Consider the following 14,052-nt stretch of genomic DNA (forward strand, 5'->3'; position numbering starts at 1 on the left):
TTGCTCTTTTAGGGGTCACTGTCTTAGAAAAGAAGGAAAATCAGTGGAGGTCTAGCCATAACAATTTATAGCTTTGTAAGCAGGGACTAGAATTGAGGACAGTCATAAAAGTCTATTAAAAATAAGCTCACCTACTTTTAAAACTAGTAACAGTAAAATAAACTACTTTAAAACTACTAAATAGTCTCTAACATATATGTTAAATTACATGTTATGAATAGTTCAGAGAAGACAGAGGTGGGGAAAGACAAAAGAATCAAGAGACTGACATGGGGCTAAATACACACAGAACAGGAATCTAAGACAGCTAACTTAATAGCCAATATATAAGAAAGGTAAGTAAAAATGCTGACTAGGAACAGAAACACAATGATATATTTTTAAATGAAAAATGGTAAAAGCCTAGAGATAAAACCAAAATACTGCTTTGCCAAATAAACAGAGTTCTGTGTACATGTAACATATAAATGCACATAAGTGGTGTTCGGTTTTGATAAATTTTATTGAAGAGTCAGATACATACAGCATAGCTCCCTGAATTTTCTCAAAGTAATGCTTATGAGATCAAGCAACAGAACACTACTACCAGATCCCAGCAGCCCCTACCATCCTGGGGATATGCACTCAAACAACCCTCACAATGCCCCTCAAACAATTCAGAACACATCAGAAGGGGCAAAAAACACTGGACACTAGAGTAATTGTGCTATTTAATTAAAATCTTGTTTTAAATACCCAACAACCCCACTCTCAAGAAAGAAAAAGACTGCCCAAGGACGTTCTGCTTTTCCTAGAGCCCAACTAAGTTACTTTCATTTTCTATTCCCTCTTCTGAGGCAACTGTTAAATTAAAAAATGTGTCCTCTACTATCACCTTTATTCTTCCTGATACCTCTTGCCTTTCTTCTGAATCTAGATTCAGCATTTAGCAACTCTATACTATTCACCAATATTATCTTGCTTTATGTTTTCAACCTATAAAATTCAATTCAGTTTCTGAAAAAGGTGTAGCACTAGAATTATTCTCAGCATTAGTTTTAGAAAGGAAAGAAAAAAATCCCAATTCTGTATAACTCTTGATGTCATCACAGAATATCTTGCCACTTTTCAATTCAGTAAATATTAATGAATGTCCAGTGCTATAAAAGGAGGCACTAAAATATAAAAATATAAAGATGAGAAAAGTATTATCCCTAGCCTTCAAGGCACTTACCTTCTATTTTTAAATGACAGCAAATCTTGACATAACTGCTTAGTCTGACTTGCTGCTGCATAAATCCATTACAGATATTGCTAGTCAATTATTATTTTACTAGGCCAGGAGATATTACAATAGATCACCATTAACAGGAATAGAAGGGGAAACAGGTTGTAAGCAAGCATGCCAGCTATTTGCCATCCTCAGATAACGAATAAAACAAGCACATGAATAAGCAAAACACAAAACAGAACATAAAGGCCATCTTGACTGGACTCGCACAAGTATTCAGAGTTCAAATCAAGAGAAGCGTTTCACTAAGAAACTATAATCTTTGTGACAAGAAAACAGAAAAATTTGTCTAACTATAAGAAAGAAAATTAAGAAAACAAAAATGCATAAATAAAAATTCAATCATAATCTACCATGCACTATAACTATTAAAATTTTGATCTATTTCCTATCTGACTTATATCTAGCTGTATCACATTTTAATTTAAAATTTGGACTATACCATGTGTACAGTTATAACTTTTTTTTTGAGACAGTCTCACTCTGTCCCCCAGGCTGGAGTGTAGTGGCGTGATCCTGGCTCACTGCAACCTTGGACTCAAGTCATCCTCCCCGACCTTAGCTTCTCGAGTAGCTGGGACTACAGGTGCAGTCCACCACACCCAGCTCATTGTTTTTGTGTGTATTTTTGGTAGAGACGGGGTTTCGCCATGTTGCCCAGGCTGGTCTCGAACTCCTGGGCTCAAGCAATCTGCCCACCTCGGCCTCCCAAAGTGCTGGGATTACAGGTGTGAGTCACCACAGCCACCCTCCATGTGTACAGTTATACACACCTTTCTTTCAGCTTAACAGTATAAAATGAGCACTGCAAAACTTGGTATTTAAATGACTGCAGAGCATTCCGTGGTATTTACATACTGTAGGGCCATCTAGGCTGCTTAAAACTTTTTGGTATTATAAATAAAACTATGATGGTCATATTTTCTTAATTTTTATTAAGGGCCATATTCATTTACATCATATAACAACATGGATCAAGATTTCAACAGGCAGACATGGGAAGGAAAGTTTTCAAGGTCTGTGAATTACTTAATTTGACAGATGAGGGGAGATAACACTAGAAATATACTTAAACCCCAAATTATCAAACACCCTAAACATTAAGATAAGGAAATTGTATCAGCAATATTAGAAAGTAGTAGAAGTGAGTTAGTAAGCAGAAGTGGCATTATCAGAACTGTATTTACATGAAGGTGAATCTGGTGAGAGTAGGTACATATTAGAATTTTCACCTTGAGAGACGGGAACTTTGTCTCATTTATGATTACAACTTCCTACAACAAAGTTTATAAAGCAGTTTATAATAGGTGCACAATAAATATTTCAGATAGGATAAATAAATTTAAGAAATAATGTGAACCACTCAGAAAAAGTAACATTGACATTACTACAAATGTGTAAGAGAGAAAGAGATTTCAGATAAAGATGTTAAGGGAGACAGGTTCAGGTGTTTATGATTCTGGCTGATCTTACTATTAAATTACTCAACAAATATTTATTAAGCATTGTATAATTTGGATGTCTGTCCCCCCAAATTTGATCCCAATGCTGTTAGTGGGGCCTAACAAGAGAGGTCTGGGTCATGGGGGCAGATCCCTCATCAATAGATTAATGCTCTTCCTGAAGGGTTGGAGGTGGGTGGGTGAGTGCATTCTCACTCTCTTAGTTCCAGCAAGAGCTGGCTGTTAAGAGCCTAGTACCTCCTCTCTCCTTGACCCCAGGCTCCCACCACCTCCACTCCCACCATGTGATCTCTGCACATGCCAGCACCTGTTGCCCTCCATCATAAGTGGAAGCAGCCTGAGGCCCTTACCAGAAGCTGAGTAGATGCCAGCACCATGCTTTTTGTACAGCCTACAGAATCATGAGCCAAATAAACCTCTTTTCTTTATAAATTACCCACCCTCAGATATTCCCTTATAACAACACAAAACAGATGAAGACAACCATCTACTACAGATACAGATGGCAGAATTAACAACATGTGCAAAAGAATGGGGTACAATTGAGCATGGTAGGCAAAGAGTGTGAACCAATTTCTCCATTAAACAATAATATAACATTAATTGAATAAAAACATCTCACTGGCAGCTAGGTAGGAAAGAGATTACACAAGAAGTGAAAAGAGAATGGTCTAGATTCCCTACTGCAGTGTGGTTCACAGATGAGCACCAGCAGCAGCAGCAGCAGCATTATCTGGGAGTATGTTAGAAATACAGAAACTCAGGCCCCATCAAAGACCTACTAAAAAAGAATCTGTGTTTTAAGATTCTCAGGTGATGTATATGCACATAAAAATGAGTGACCTGGGACTATAGGCCAGACAAGTAGCTGAAGGGGTACTAAAATTCCCCTGGTAAGGCCTGGAACCAAGATGACTTGGGGAGAAGAGAGGACACTTATCTGCTCTTGAAAATGCAAATCAACTATGAACAATAATTCTCTGCTCATCTCTAAAATTCCAAGTACTCTTTTAAGAGAAGATCACAAAAGCAGTCAAGAGTTACAGAGATTAAGCACATTTTAAATACCTTATCCAAGAACATTAATAATAATCTATCAATTTCTGATTGGGACGTAGAAGAAGAAAGACTTGCAACTTAGTGAGATGGCACCCATTTTACAAACATGGGAAAAATCAGAGAAGTGCATTTGGGGATTTTAAGCTACAAGTAGACAACTTATTTTTAAAATCATAAAAATTTGCACTTTTGCAAGTGATAAGGTGAAAGTAAAATGAATTTACATACAGTTTTCAAGTGTACATTTTCAAAATGTTATCTTTAATAAGCTCTACCAAAATCACAAAGACAGAGTATCATTCAGTATTTCATATTTCTGTGTTGTACTGATCTTTAAGGTCACTTAAAAGATCAATATAATGGACTGGATATTAGATAATATCAAAGATCGCTGTTAATTTTGTTAGGTGTAATAACCACATTGCAGTTATATTAGAAAATGTCTATTTTTTCAGGAATGTGTACTGAAATATGTAAGGATAGATAGAGTTCCTTTAAATACCTTAGCAAAGAAACAGAAATACAGATAGAAGATATGTCAAAATCTTCACAATTACTGTCTGAATTAGGGGTTGACAAAGTAGCCAGCAGCCTGTTTTTATATGGCTTAGGGAGAATGGCTTTTCCATATTTAACAAATTGTAAAAGCAACAAAGACTGTACAACAGAAACCAAACACTGCCCCTGAAGCCTAAAATGTTTACTAGTAGGCCCTTTACAGAAAATGTTTGCTGATCCCTGTTCTGAATCATGGGCGTATAAGGCTTTGTTGCACTATTTGTTCTACTTTTGTGTATGTTAGAATTTTTTCATAATAAAAGATTTTAAAATATCAATCTCATTCCACGGTAGAGAAAATACTTTAAAATATCAATCTCATTCCACAATAGAGAAAAGATTTTAAAATATCAATCTCATTCCCTAAAAATGCTTTAACAGAAACAAAACAAAAAAAGAATTTCTCACAATTTGCTGAACATTCAAAATGTACTTTTAAACAATGAATAATGATTCTCATTCAAAAGATATTTGAGTACATTATGTACTAGGCATTGTTCTAGGGCCAGGAGATATAGATATTTTGTCTGAATAAGCCAGATGAAATCCCTTGCCTTCACAGAATTCTAGCACTGTTATGCTTCTTACTTTTCTTATTTTAACCACAAACATTCTATCTTCCTCCCTTTCAGTATGGTCAAATACATTACTGTGCTCTGACATAAAAACTAAACACTCGTAAGTACATTTGTTTTCACTGTGAATTTTAAATAAATCACTCAACATAAAAATTAGACTAATAAGTATTTTTTAAGCTAATAATTAGACAATACTTACTGGGGATCCAAAGTTATGTCCAACTTCGTGAGCAAAAGTAATGTGAGAGACTTTGGGAGGTACATGAGACCCATAGTTCTGAACAGTAATAATTCCAGTGTTTAAGGACTTCTTCTTACCATCTGAATAGAGTTTACTTTTTTCACATATTCCTCCAGAGCTTCCTAATCCAGAACAAAAAAATGGCTAAATTAGCATCTGTTTCCCCTTACCCCCAAAAAGGTAATATATGCTATATTAAATGAAAACATTTTATATTTTAATCTAAAATAGAACTGGTACTCAAATGTATCACATATGCAAAAGTTTCTTTGGTCCAAGACTAAGAAGTCACTTCAAATAAAAGTTTTAATGACATTCATAAAGAAACTCCCAGGACTGAGTACACAGCCTTTACAAAATGTTCTTCACAATCAAAATGTCCCCCAAATGTTATTCCCATTAATTTAGGAAAACAAATATTTACATTTCCTTTCAATTTGAATATATCAGTATTTACACTAAGTCAAAGTGTACATCCTTTCATCTTTTAAAAAGAAATCTTATGATTTAAGTTAAATGAAAGCTGAACAAAATATCCTCAAGAAGATTCTGAGAAAGTCACTTCTACAAGAAGCAGTGAGGCACATGAGCATATGATTCCCTGTCCTGAGATATGACATACAATGTATTTGTAAAAAAAGAAAATAATCATGTCAAGAAGGTTAAAAAAAAAAAAAAAAGAGCGGGTAGAGGAAAGAAGGAAAAAGAGAAGATGGGTGGGAAGGAAGGAAGAGATAGAAAGCAAATGCGACAAAAGGTTAATAATTGATTAATCCATCAAGAATTCACCACTGCTGAGCACAGTGGCTCACGCCTGTAATCCCAGCACTTTGGGAGGCCGAGGCAGGCAGATCACTTGAGGTCAGGAGTTTGAGACCAGCCTGGCCAACATGGCGAAACCCCATCTCTACTAAAAATACAAAAATTAGCTGGGTGTGGTGGTGCACACCTGTAATCCCAGCTACTCGGGCAGGAGAATTGCCTGAACCCAGGAGGTGGAAGTTGCAGTGAGTTGAGATTGTGCCACTGCACTCCAGCCTGGGCGACACAGTGACACTCTGTCTAAAAAAAAAAAAAAAAAAAAGAAGAAGAATTTCATCATACTATTCTTGCAACCTTTCCGCAGGTTTGAAATTTTAAAAAAAAAAATTAAAAACTGAATTATGATTGTTCCAGTATGTCTTTAGGACACTATCAAATTTTAAAAGAAAAACCATATTTCCACTTAAATATTTTTATCATTTTGTACTTCATCTATTCATTAACAGGGACTTTAGAATTTAACAGCAAATGACAGTGCTTTCACAGCTAAAATCAATTATGAGAAATCAGAAAAATAATAATAGGAAAATCAGAAACCATCTGGTCAATTCATGCCTTTATATAGACATTACACTGGTAAGATCATATTTTCTTTTAATTAACTTTATTATAAGATTTTCAGTGACAAGTTATTTAGTTTATATTTATACTTAAAGTTTTCCCTATTTGATTTTTAAAAGAAATACAATCAAATGGATAAGCGTATTACGATAACTGCTCTAATTAGCTTTCTATAGACAAGTTACAACAAAGTTACTAAACCATTTTTAAAAAGTCTAATATTGCTTCTCCTCCCCTTCCCATTCTCCCCACTTCAAAAACAAGTCTAGTATTTAGAATCCCTAATAAAGCATGTAACAGAAGGCAATTCAAAATAGGTCTGCAAGAACAGCATTATACTATGACTGTTGCCTTGCTCCCATTAAATATAATAAATATATGGCAACAAAATACAAATTTGAATTACTGTTACAATTCAGAAAGCTGAAATGAAAAATGTGTTTCAAAGAAACACAAGGTCAGGAGATTGAGACCATTTCGGTGAAACCCCGTCTCTGCTAAAAATACAAAAAATTAGCAGGGCATGGTGGCAGGTGCCTGTAGCCCCAGCTACTCAGGAGGCTGAGGCAGGAGAATGGCGTGAACCCAGGAAGTGGAGCTTACAGTGAGCAGAGATCACGCCACTGCACTCCAGCCTGGGTGACAGAGCAAGACTCTGTCTCAAAAAAAAAAAAAAAAAAAGAAAGAAAGAAAATACAAGTAACATGACCCACCATTTTCAATCCAGAACTCTGCCCACCTCAGGTGATGTATATGCACATTAAAATGAGTGACCTGAGACTACAGGCCGGACAAATAGCTGGAGTCACATGCAAATTTAACCCAGCAAGGGGTTGAGAACCTTTATGATATTCAAAATTTAATACCTTTTCTACATTGACAACTGAGTAGAGAGAAAATACCAAATAATTTGTGAGAATTTAATATATTTTCTTAAGCTAGTTCTACTTTTGGAGCTCAGTCCTGAGAAGCACATCATTATTTCTGGAAACCAGAAAATATATAAATAAGTATTCTGTATATAATAATTATTGTACACACAGCATAGTTTTAAACAAATAGTAAATTAATATCCTGCCTTAGTGAAGATTTGTCATGTGCAAATTGGTCCAATGCAGTACTGTCAAACTTGAATTAAGCATAGAAGACTCCACACTTCAAATCTTTATCAGTTTAAAAAAAAAAAAGTAAATAGGCATATTTTTAAATCTCTGATAATATACATTTTTCTGCACTTTTAGGGTCTGGCTAATTTAAGAGAAGAGTATACATAAATTAGAATATACTATTCTGAAATATAGTAATTTATATATTGCCTAACTTCTTAAACAACTGCTTTTGGTCTTTATGATTATCGCTTATATGAAAGTTTAAAATGGCCGGGCGCAGTGGCTCACGTCTGTAATCCCAACACTTTGGGTGGCGGCGGCAGGCGGATCACCTGAGATCAGGAGTTGGAGACCAGCATAACCAACATGTTGAAACCCCATCTTTACTAAAATTACAAAAATTAGCCAGGTGAGGTGGTGCATGCATGTAATCCCAGCTACTCAGGAGGCTGAGGCAGGGGAATCATTTGAACCCGGGAGGTGGGGGTTGCCATGAGCAGAGATCATGCCACTGCACTCCAGCCTGAGCAACAGAGCAAGACTTCGTTTCAAAAAAAAAAAAAAAAAAAAGGAAGTTTAATATTTGTTGCAGGCTAATAGCATATGTTGGAGTAACTTGATTATACAGGAAGAAATAAAATACTATTTGTAACTCTGAAAGTTATGGTTTAATTTTTTTAAATACTGCAACTAGTTTTGATATGCCAGAAAACTCAGTAATGAGGTATCATATATACCCACAGCTAAACCATTAACTCAAACTCAATTGCTATATATTAAATTTAAGATTTTACTATACATATATTCATCATTGACAAATACATAAGTTGTGAATAACAATGAGAAGGGTGAAACGTTTTAAATTCGGGTCAAAAGTAATTATTGATGAAGGATTCAATAAGCAACAAAGAAGTATGATGACAATTTTCTATCTACGGGATAGTTTGAGAGCTAAAGTTAGAGTATCTGTCCTAAACTTCAAAACAGACCCACTCCACCCCACCCCCCAAAAAAAGTCTTAGAAAAAAATACAAGAGTAATATGATACCTTGACATATTCCATAAATACAGTTTTGATGTGAGGAGGCCAAAAATTAATAGTAGCATGCTGATCATACAATATTAATGTAAGCAATAATTCTGGACCAGACCATAGTAATACTCCCACAAGTGATACTAGGAAATGTGAGAGCACAGGCATTTGGCTTTCAAGTCTGGAGAGCACTACTCACATGCAATGGGTAGGGATCAAAGATATTAAATATCCAAGGGGTCCAGACAAGCATTAAATGCCAATAGCAAGTGTCCTATTGCAATATTTCAATGATGTAATTTTCCCAGCATTTGAAGTTATACTTTTAAACTTTCATGGCTAAGGCAGAGACTCGGCAGAGTATGAACCCAGGTGATGATGTCAATGGAGTTGTGGGTACCAGGGGCTTCCTGCCTACATCTCTTTCATGCAGTGCTTCCCTTTTATTAAAATAAAGGCTAGAAATAAAATAATAAAGGCAGGCTTTCTTTTCCTTTTACCTGCCACTCTTGATGAGGATTTCTCTCCTCTTTATCTCACTACAGAAGAGAAAGCAAGACACAGTTTTCCTCTTTTGATTCTAAGTACCCTATTTTGGAGGGGAAAAAAGTTAATAAATATATAACATTAACTTTTGTGGAAAAATTAAATTTCCCTTTGGGTTTCAGAATTACCACTTTTTCTCATAAAATTATTTATTTCATTTGGTCCATTCAAATGTCAGGAATCAGGATATTTCCCTGTATGCGTTTCAAAATAAAAAGCTCCTTCATCTATTGTGCCTTTTACATTATGCTTATGAGTCTTGCCTAACTCAAGTAGCATAAATTAAGATATTATACAGGCATCACTTTCTCCTATACTTTGAAAATTCAACATTCTCTGAAAACTCCCCTTTGTTTCAAGTAGTAAGTTAAGACATATTTAATATGATAAACTACCTGAAGGTGCTCCAACCCAAGCCAGACCAAGTACGCCATCATCAAAATCTCGGTCTGTGAAGACATAGGCCAAACAGTAGTCATCATGATTCTGCTCAGAATTCAATTCCAGAAACTTCTCCACACCAATATTTGGGAAACGGAAAGGATTTGTAGGGTCCTTCTCATCAGCAGTTGTATTGATCTAAAATCCAAAACAATAATTTAGTAAGTAATTAATGTTAGCAGAGCTTTAGTGTAAATGTCTGCTCACCTTCTTCTGCAAACACCTGGACAATATGCTCCCATGGAAATCAGGCCTGAATTAAGGCTTCTAAGGTTGTTCCCACTGCCCACATCCCTGAGCTGATCACAGAAGGCAAAACAATAACAACAAATAAAAAAGAAAGGCTAGGTAGGGAAATTAAAATTGAAGATGCTAAATTTCTGAGCAAGTATTCACCAGATTCCTGAACACTGAACACTTGGGAAGAAAAAACAAGTTTTGCTTTCAAAACCTTTAGTAAAGGAAGTATAGTTTCTCAAATTTAATTCTCTCAACAAGTCTCCTTTAGTCCTAATCTCCTACATATGGTGACACTTACAAGGATATAAAACCCTGTATTTTAACTAATTACTAGAATATAAAATAGGTATCAAACCCAAGACTGTCAGTTCAGCAGACAAATCATTTTCCTGGTTTTCCTTGCCTAGAGAGTCACATGAGCCAAGCCAAACTAACTGCAAATTTATTTTTTTTTCCTGAATGTGGGCAAGAATTTTGCTAATTTAAACTCACTTCTTTTACTATTTGAAGCTGAGTTCTTCCAGAATGTTTCTTTTGATACTTAGCTACTATACTCCTACCACAGGTTCCTCCTTCAGAATCTGAATAATCTGTTCTAATACCAGACTCCTATTAAACAAAAGCTTTTATTTATTAGCCCCTGCATCCTTTCAGAGACCTGTGTGTCTCCTCTGAAGTCCTAGAACAATTTGGCTTCCCCAGGTAAGCCAAGGAATTACAATATGAAAGTAAATGTTTTTACTGAAAGGCAAACCTCAGTCTGTTTGAAAATGTTGGCAGTAAGAGGATGACATAATGGTTGATACAACAAGAACTACAGGTCTCTTTATGACCTGTACTCTCCAGTAAAACCAAGAGGCTCAGAAGCAGGGAGGCAAAAACACCATTGAGGGCAACTGCTTAAGAACAGATTTCAGAACATCTGGTTTATCTATTAACAATTAACGAAAAACAATCAGTTACGGCCATTTAACACTAAAACAATTCAAAAGCAAGCACACTGTATGTTACAGATAGTCCATGCTTGAAGACATGCTGTAGATGGCTTTCTCCCACTAAATATAAAAATGAAATTTCCTAGTAATTCTCTAATACTGGCTATAAATAAAAATTGCATGTAAGGCCCGTCACAGTGGCTCACGCCTGTAATCCCAGCACTTTGGGAGGCCGAGGCAGGTGATCACCTGAGGTCAGGAGTTCAAGACCAGCCTGGCCAACATGGTGAAACCCTGTATCTACAAAAATACAAAAATTAGCCGGGCATGACGGTGGGTGCCTGTAATCCCAGCTACTCAGGAGGCTGAGGTGGGAGAATTGCTTGAAACTGGAAGGCAGAGGCTGCAGTGAGCCGAGATTGCGCCACTGAACTCCAGCCTGGGCGACAGAGTGAGACTCCTTCTCAAAAAAAAAAAAAAAAAAAAAAAAAAAAAAAAAATTGCATTTAAATTTTAATTACCTATATTTAAATGGATTATTAATATAGCTGACAGAATATAAATTTTAAATTAATAGGTTATGAACAATCTTCAACAGATAAAACTTTACTAAAGTTTTAATAAGAGGTAAGGTCTAAAAACAACCAACTACCACATCATTTACTTATATACATGCATTTCTTCATAATACATATCATTTTCCTCAAAGGTGCGTCACTAAAATGTGTTCAGGTGTTCTCTACTTTTCATTACTTGCATTTTATTGCTCTGCCTACTAAACAGCAACACTTATACCTCTTATCACTGTTACTTGCTCATTTAAGGATTTATGTTGTTCACAGAATACATGAAAGCAATTAATTATGAACAATTCTTATACTGTAAATCAATAAATCATATTTCACCTTAAGAAAATCCAATTTAAGATTTAATCACACTGCTTCTAAATTTAAGGACTACCTACAGCTATGTGGCTGAATTTATATACTAAACTTCTCTAGTATAGACATTTTATCTAACCATATTTGAAGAAAAATAGGAAAGCATAAATATTAAGGAACCCTGTGGCAAATACTTTTGTGAAAGGATGATTTTTTTTAAGTTCGGTTGTTTATTTAGTATATAAATACTGTTTCTTAAAAAGCTATACATATATATTTAGAATATTCAGAAATCTTTTGAAAAAATAGCCTAAATTTGTCAGTAATTTAATATTTATTTATTTACCTGTAATTTATAACATTAGAACTCATACTACGTGACCCTATGGCTCCGGATCAGCTTTTCTCAAAATGCCTAAAGTATTTTGGAATCTGTTGATGTTAATATATTTCTTCTAAAAAAAAAGTTTCATGGTCAAAAATTTAGAAAAATATGGGTTTCTTTCCTGAAAGACTTCTCAAAACTTGATATATGTTACTGTGAGTTGTGAATTTTCCAGAAGATTATAGTACTAAGGGTTTTTCCAACTTCCAATTTTATTTAAACACCGTATTTATCCTTTTTCTCCCCTGGAACACCAAATGGAACATACAGTGAAAAATACTGCACAAAGCAAATTTTAGGAAACTGAGGGATAAATGGGGAAAAGTCAAGCACTATAGCCATAGTTATTGAAGGGTCAGAGCTTTCTTAATAATATGTTAATCAGACAGACTGAATACACACTTTACCTCTACTGTAGACCAGATTAAGACCTTATATATTTAATTCTTAAATCATAAACCCAAGTATCTGTGTGTGTGTATGGGTGTGTAAATGCCAGGAGTAAAAAAACTGCATCAACAGATACAATTAAATTAAACTACTTAATTCATAAAGATAAAATTAAAAGCAAGCTTTTGTGTGTGTGTAAACATGGTCTGGACTGTTTCACTTTTTAAGTGTTTTTAACTATTTAAGTTCCTTACTCTTATGCGTTTCACCATGAAACTGATGTTACGGATTCCGGAGAAGTCTGTGGTCTGGTAAATTGTATCAATCGCTTTAACATGACTGGATATCTATGATTTAAAAAAAAGAACATTTTAGAGGCAATGTTAAAATATGAAAAAGATTATAAATTTCCATTTCCAAAATCAGTAATTATTCATGTCCTGCCACATTCAAATTTTAAAATGTCAACATTATATACTGGACAGAAATATAAAAAAAGATTAGTGAGCTGCGCTGAGAAGGGAGATTCTACTTTCTTTTCCAGACTCCTCTGGCCAACAATAAACATGCATACTTCTTTGTGTTTTTTTTTTTTTTCTTTTTTTTTTTTTGGAGACAGAGTCTTGCTCTGTTGCCCACGCTGGAGTGCAGTGTTGCAATCTCGGCTCACTGCAACCTCTGCCTCCCAGATTCAAGTGATTCTCCTGCCTCAGCCTCCCAAATAGCTGGGATTACAGGCGCCTACCACCATGCCCAGCTAATTTTTGTATTTTTAGTAAAGACAGGTTTCACTATGTTGGCCAGGCTCGTCTCGAACTCCTGACCTCAAGTGACCCACCCACCTGGGCCTCCCGAAGTGCTGGCATTACAGGCATGAGCCACCACAACTGGCCTAAACATATACTCTTGTTTCAGTCACATAAAAATTTTGTTTCCTCAATCCAATCCTACAACGTCACACGTCCATTCCTTTTCACATATTTCCTATGCCTAGAGTATCCTTCTCTATTTATCCTTCAGACTCAGCTCAAACATTTTTATAAGAACTTCCCTGACGGCTCAGGACACACAGTCATTCCCTGACTTTAATCTTTCTATTGCTGCACATTCTGTAAACTTTGTTGACCCCTTTCTATATTCTTGGCACTGTTTTAGGCACTGGGGATATAGTGGTGAACAAAATACAGAAGGTCCCTATAAATTTACAGAGGCTTACTTTAGTAGCGGAAGAAAGGAGGGAGATAATACAAATATAATAAACATACATTCAGATTTTGCTAAATTCTACAAGGAGATAAACGATGATAAACCTAAAAGTATCCGTTTACCTAGCTGACCCCCAACTAAACTTTCTGACTTCTAAACCACTCTGTAAACAACCTTCCCAACTTCATTTACAAAAAGTACTCTTGCTACCATTTATGTGAAAACATGTATGTATACTCTCAAAGTTATTTTCAAAGAAACTGTAAAAACATAAACATAAAACATAAAACAAGATGGTCAAGTAAAAGCATTAACAATAATCATTTCAAAGGTA

At 35.3% G+C, this 14,052-nt stretch overlaps 1 protein-coding gene across 5 annotated transcripts in view; it reads right to left on the reverse strand.

Annotated features, from left to right (window-relative positions):
• ADAM10 (ADAM metallopeptidase domain 10) overlaps nucleotides 1-14,052 on the reverse strand; it is a 150,980-nt gene that overhangs the window by 32,292 nt on the left and 104,636 nt on the right. For 4 of the 5 annotated variants that reach the window (XM_001172405.6, XM_063795055.1, XM_063795056.1 and 1 more), the window contains 3 exons: nucleotides 12,767-12,859; nucleotides 9,636-9,819; nucleotides 5,128-5,291 (listed from right to left, as the gene is read on the reverse strand). In XM_001172405.6, the coding sequence (XP_001172405.1) occupies nucleotides 5,128-5,291; nucleotides 9,636-9,819; nucleotides 12,767-12,859 (441 nt within the window). The remainder of the gene's footprint in view (nucleotides 1-5,127; nucleotides 5,292-9,635; nucleotides 9,820-12,766; nucleotides 12,860-14,052) is intronic. The other variant, XM_016928286.4, reaches the window with a different exon arrangement.

This window comes from Pan troglodytes, chromosome 16 (genome assembly GCF_028858775.2).
Source record: "Pan troglodytes isolate AG18354 chromosome 16, NHGRI_mPanTro3-v2.0_pri, whole genome shotgun sequence".
NCBI classification, from domain to species: domain Eukaryota; kingdom Metazoa; phylum Chordata; class Mammalia; order Primates; family Hominidae; genus Pan; species Pan troglodytes.